This window comes from Octodon degus, unplaced genomic scaffold (genome assembly GCF_000260255.1).
Source record: "Octodon degus isolate 3935 unplaced genomic scaffold, OctDeg1.0 scaffold00023, whole genome shotgun sequence".
NCBI lineage: Eukaryota > Metazoa > Chordata > Mammalia > Rodentia > Octodontidae > Octodon > Octodon degus.
This window is the reverse complement of record NW_004524599.1, coordinates 845,293-850,844: the sequence shown is the minus strand read 5'-3', so window position 1 is coordinate 850,844 and position 5,552 is coordinate 845,293. Positions and strand designations below refer to the sequence as shown.

Genomic DNA, 5,552 nt, shown 5'->3' with positions numbered 1-5,552 from the left:
AAAAAAAAAAAAAAGATTTAGACACACACACACACACACACACACACACACACACAACTGGTTCCATATGAAAGCAGAGGCAGATATTAGAGCAGGGTACCTAGAAGCCCAAGGATGCCAAGGATTACTGACAGCTGTAAAAAGCCAATACGAGACAAGGGCAGATGCTTCCCTAGGGCCTTTGGGGAGACAGCAGTTCTACAAACACCTTGCATTTGGATAACTGGCTTTTGCAATAAATTTCTGCTGTTTGACACCACCCAGTGCTAAATTATTATGGTAGTCTTGGGAAATAAATCCAGGAATCACTGAAGTTAAGCCCCCTCCCAACTCCTTTTCTCTCTCATTCTTTACCAGATCATGAGAACCTGGAATGCCTAAGAAATTGCACCTTTGGTGTAAAGGCTGTGGAAAATTTAGTGCAGGCTTTGGTTCTGGAGCCAGCCAGGGCATATTTAATCTCTAAAATGTCCTGGTAGGGAATAGTCTTTAAAATATTTTACCTTTGCTTATTAGGAATTATGTTTTTTTAGAAGTCACTTTCTGGGTTCTTAGAGATCTTTTTCTAACAGTTGCTCAAATTGTCATCTGTCTTAGTCACTTTTCTTATTGTTGGCTCGAGGTACCTAACACAATTTAAAAGTGAAAAGGTACATTGCGGCTCACAGGTGCAGTCCCTGGCCAGCTGGCCTCGAGGCAGAAATGGCAGAAGCACCTGTGCAGAGGAAATCTGCTCATCCCTTGCCATCCAGGAAGCAGAAAGAGAAGCAAGCAGCTGGGGAGGGGGCTACACCCTTCCAGGACCCAGCCCAGCCATCTACCCCTTCAGAGCTGGTCCCACCTTGGAGCACGAGGATTTGGGGGGTGTTGTAGATCTAAACCTTAGCATCCCCCATTCTCTGCTTGAATGTCAACTGGCACCGTCTTCAGCATGGAAGGGGAGCCAGACACTGTTGATTACTCCTGAAGTTCTGCAATTAGAGAAGCCCCTGTGAAGAAGCAGATTTCCCTGTCGGTTCTAAGTGGTGGTCAAAGCACTGCCCTCCCAAAGCTTTGCTTCACACTCCGGTTCTAACTCTCCTGTACATAAAGTCCTTTAGATTCGTATATTCGAAGTTGGCTCTTGTGACCTTCCAAAGATTTCTGTGCTATTCAGACTACATCTCCTCCAAAACATAGCAGGTCCAAACAGCAATCAGAAGAACACCTCCACAGTTTCTGTAGATCAGAAACTTGGTTGGGAAGGGCTCACATGGGCAGTTCTGGCTCTGGCACTGTCACAAGATTGCATTTGGATGGTGGCTGAAGCTGGACTGGCCAGGCATTTCTCCATCCCTGGGTCCTCCCAGGTCTTCTCCACAAGGTCTTTCTGCAGAGGCAGGTGGACCTTGAGTGTCCACCAGATGTTCGTATTCTAAAGGTGTGGTTGCCAGCCCATAGCACTGCCGGGAGGTTGTGAAGCCTTTAGAAGATGGGCCTTGCAATGGAAATCGGGGTACAGCGAGTGTGGCACAGAAGGTGCAGTGAGACCCTATTGCTCTCGCTTCCTCACATTTCTGGTCAGAGCAGCTTTGTCCTACCAGGCCCTGCCTACTATGAGCTCCTGCCTTACCACAGGCCCAACAGCAGCAGGGCCAGCCAACTGTGTGCTGAAGCCTCTGACACTGTGTTTGAAATAAGCCTTTCCTTTCTCCAAGTTGTTTATCTCAGGTGCTTTGGCCCAGTGACCCGAAGCTGAGTTAGGCTTCCTTACACCTTGGCAACTGGGGAGCATTGCAAGGGCACTTGGGAGACTTGGACCTCTTTTGCAAATTAATCTTGGAAATCATATAGTATCACTTTGCCATAGACATAAGCCTTCTAGCTTCGAGGGGAAAACTGTAGCCCCTTATCTCAATGGGAAAAAATGTCAAGGTTTTATCTGAAGAAGAGCATGCAGAGTAGGAGGCACTTGTTACGGCCCTTTGTGGAAAATGCAGGCTGCCTTATCGTGCCTTCCTTTGATGATCCCAGCCATCCTTCTCAGCCAGCGTGTTATAATTAAGGCCCAGCAATTACAGTCTTGTCTCCCTCGCTTGCAGGTAGCCTGCAACAAGCTATTTAGTCACCGGAATCTGCAATTCCTTCGTGAGTAACAAATGGAGAATCTGAACTCCCACAGGACACAGAATACACCTTTTGAATACCTGCCTGACACATCATGCTCCACTTTTTCTGAGAAGTGCCGCTCCTCCCTGCCACGCCCTCCACCCCTCAGGGTTCCTCCAGGGCAGTCTTTCTGTGCTGTGCGGCTGCACTGCCTGGTACAATTGCTCCTGCTGCGAACTGAGCCCATCAGATTCCCCCCTCTGCATACAGTAGTGATGACTAAGAATGCGGCCCCCAGGGTCCCCCATCTGGTTTGCCCTTTGAATTTTCTCTTTCCCAGCAAGAAAAATCTGTGTTGACTCCTCTGGGCTTCAAATAAGTAATTTCCTTATGTGAAAAAAACCAGAATGGGGCCATGATACGAGTACCTGGTTGGTAAGGCCATCACAAGGATAGAATGGGTTAAGGCCTGTGAAATTCAAGCCACAGATTGTGAGCAGGAGATGTTGCCCCCTGAGGCCATCCTAAGAGCTATGGAGTAGCCGGATTTTGTCATAGTCACAGGGAGGCCCAGAAAGTTTCTCTGAAGGAAAAGGATCATGAAAGTGATTGTGGAGAAAAGACAAGGAAAAGATAACTCTCCAGGTTTCTAAAAGCCTTGGGGCAGGCTGGCCAAATAGCTCAGCAGATTAAAGCACCTGCAAGCAGGCACAAGGGCTGGGGTTCAATCCTGGGGCCTGCAGTCCTGGACCCATCATTGAGAGTGGGCAAGGTGGCACATACCTGTAATTCCAGCACTTGGGAAGTTGTAAACAGGCGGATCACTAGGATTCCAATCTAGTAGTGAGACCCTGAACACCCTATAGGCCCTTTCCTAAAATACAAAAATAAATAAATAAAAGCCTCAGGGGTTCCACTTCCAGTCCTTATTAAGCTGTGCTGCACTGAGAGTCTGCAGTGAGGACAGAATCAACTAGAAAAGGGAGGCTAAGCCTGAGAAGATGGCATGCTCAGTCAATAGTGGTTGCATTATTTTTGTCCACATGGAGATTATTGATAAATGCCACAAAATCCTGCTGACATTGCCCTCTGGCCACAGTCCCCTGCAGCACAGCGATGCTTAGTATTGGCAATGCAGGATAAGCAAGATGGAAAAGTAAAGGGCAGCAACACACTACAGTGAAAGCGTAGACACTGGGTCATAAGGCTTGGATTCAAGTTCCATCTCTGCTGCTTGCAAACTATGTGACCCTGATTAAGTCCATTTGCTGATCTCTCAGACAGTGATGACTGTGGTGCTTGTCTTACTGTGACACACACACACACACACACACACACACACACACACACAGAGGCCAGGGCCTGGCATGTGGCAAAGGTTAGGTATCATGTAGTATTGTCATTGTCATCCCTGTTATTCATGGATCTGAGACTAAATTTAGTGAGCTTAGGTTGCTCACAGCCGTATTTCTTAAGTGCCCAAGGTATGTCACTATGAAATGAAGATCAGTCCTTAAAAACCACCCTATGAGGATAATCCTCCCCAGCCATCTCCTGAGCACCTTGGGAAAAGCAGATTACCCACTGAAAGCCACAGATGAACCTCTTACTTAGCCTGTGACAGTTGCCTCTTTAGGCCACTTGAATAGGAAATGTTGGAATGGAGTATCAGAACTTCCCAGGACCCTTCCCTAGAAAGAAGACAAGTGTAGGAAATCCTAACCTTACAAATTTGCCAAGCAGAGCTTCAAGTAATTATTCATCTAAGAAGGTGTCTTCAACTGTAGGCAAAGACATCTCACTGGACAGACTTCTTACAAAGAATCTGGAGCTTTCTATTTCACCTATGCTTGGTTTCTTGGTTTTGTTTTCTTCGTTTGTTGTCCCTTATCCCTGCCTATTTAATTGAAATAATCAGCAACAGTAAGGAATGTTCTAGAGGCTGGACCGACAGTGATCCATGCCAAAGAAAGAAAAGCTCAGGGCACAGCAAGGTAGCTCTTTGAGCCATGGGCTTGCGGCATAGGGGTAAAGGCCCATCAGAGAGTGAACCTCACTTGAAGAGAGGCCTGTGAAAGCCAGCAGCTTCCCTTGAAGCACAGCCCAGCTCCTGACAGTCTTTCAATCTTCTCTGCCACTAGGAACAACCGATGTGGCTGTGTGCACTAGTCCCTAGAGTGGCCTGGTCACAGACTTCATGCGTATGCTAGTTTGTTAGGAAAATCTTATTTACATAGCCTTTACTTTAGAAAGGGACCCTCCATGGGTTGAGAAGAACTGGCAGACGACTGATAACAAATATCCATAGACTCTGGGATCATCTGATTTCTAGTAAGACTAAGTTCCAAAGCTATTTCACTCAGAATAAGGCTGCAGGCTAATCTAAAAACTGCTAATGGCTTAACTCTGTAGCAAATGCAATAGTAATCCTGGAGCAGGCAAACACTTCCATAAGAGGCTTTCCATAAATCTCATTTAGCAACTGTATCAGTCAGGGTAGGCTAAGAGACCCCATAATGGCTGACAACCCTCGAATCTCAGTGGCTCTTGAAAAGCAAAGCTCGATGTACATCACTCACGTGACTTGCCTGTCATTGCCGGGTGTGGCTCTGCACATATCATTCTCATTCTGAATTTCAGGCTGGCCAAACAACTCTTAGCTGAGACAGTGCTAGTTTTGTAGTGAAGAAAAGGCAATGTGGGAGACCACACAGTGGTTCAAAAGTTTCACTCAGGTATGGCACCTGTCGCTTTGTAATTTTTTTTTTTAATGGTACCAGGGATGAAACTCACGACCTTGTGATTGCCAGGCAAGCACTTATTCAACTGAGCTATCTCCTTGGCCCTATAATTTTCACTGAAAAAGGCAAGTTACATTGTGAAGACAAGGTGGAGTAAGGAAGAATAATGCTCACCCAAAGAGGGGATCCAAGCATTCTATTGCAATAAGCATTTATATTTCACAATGCTTAATAAAGAATATTTATTAAACCACTACTGCTTATCAAACACAATTCTATTACTTAATTCACACAATAACACTATGAGGTACACACTATTATTATCAATCTTTGTTCCACTGGTCAGTAAAAAACAGAATTGAGAGGGGAGAGGGATTGTCCTGGTTAAAGCATAACCTTAGTTCTTGCACATGAGCTCATAGAATGACTTGGACCTGGCCAAACAAAGACCAAGTGAGAAAAGAGAGGAAGGCAAAAATAAATCATAGACCTTTCCTGAGGGATTTATCCTGACTCAAAGACTCCAAGTCTCTACTTGCATGGGTAAGAATTCAGTTACCTGCACCCAGAGAGGGCAGGGAACACAGTGAGCTTCAACTTCTTTCCAGAGAGATTCCTGACAGAAAGAGGAAACATTCCCTTTATCCATGGGTTGGTGAATCCATTTATTTATTTATTTATTTATTTATTTATTTATTTATTTATTTGAATGATTACTGAGCA

The 5,552-nt window shown here is 45.5% G+C and overlaps 1 protein-coding gene across 1 annotated transcript in view; it reads right to left on the bottom strand.

Moving 5' to 3' along the window:
- Kif13a (kinesin family member 13A) overlaps nucleotides 1-4,683 on the bottom strand; it is a 201,125-nt gene extending 196,442 nt beyond the window's left edge. Inside the window, exon 1 of the mRNA XM_023712054.1 lies at nucleotides 4,668-4,683. Within this exon, the coding sequence (XP_023567822.1) occupies nucleotides 4,668-4,683 (16 nt within the window). The remainder of the gene's footprint in view (nucleotides 1-4,667) is intronic.
- Nucleotides 4,684-5,552: the final 869 nt, after the last annotated feature.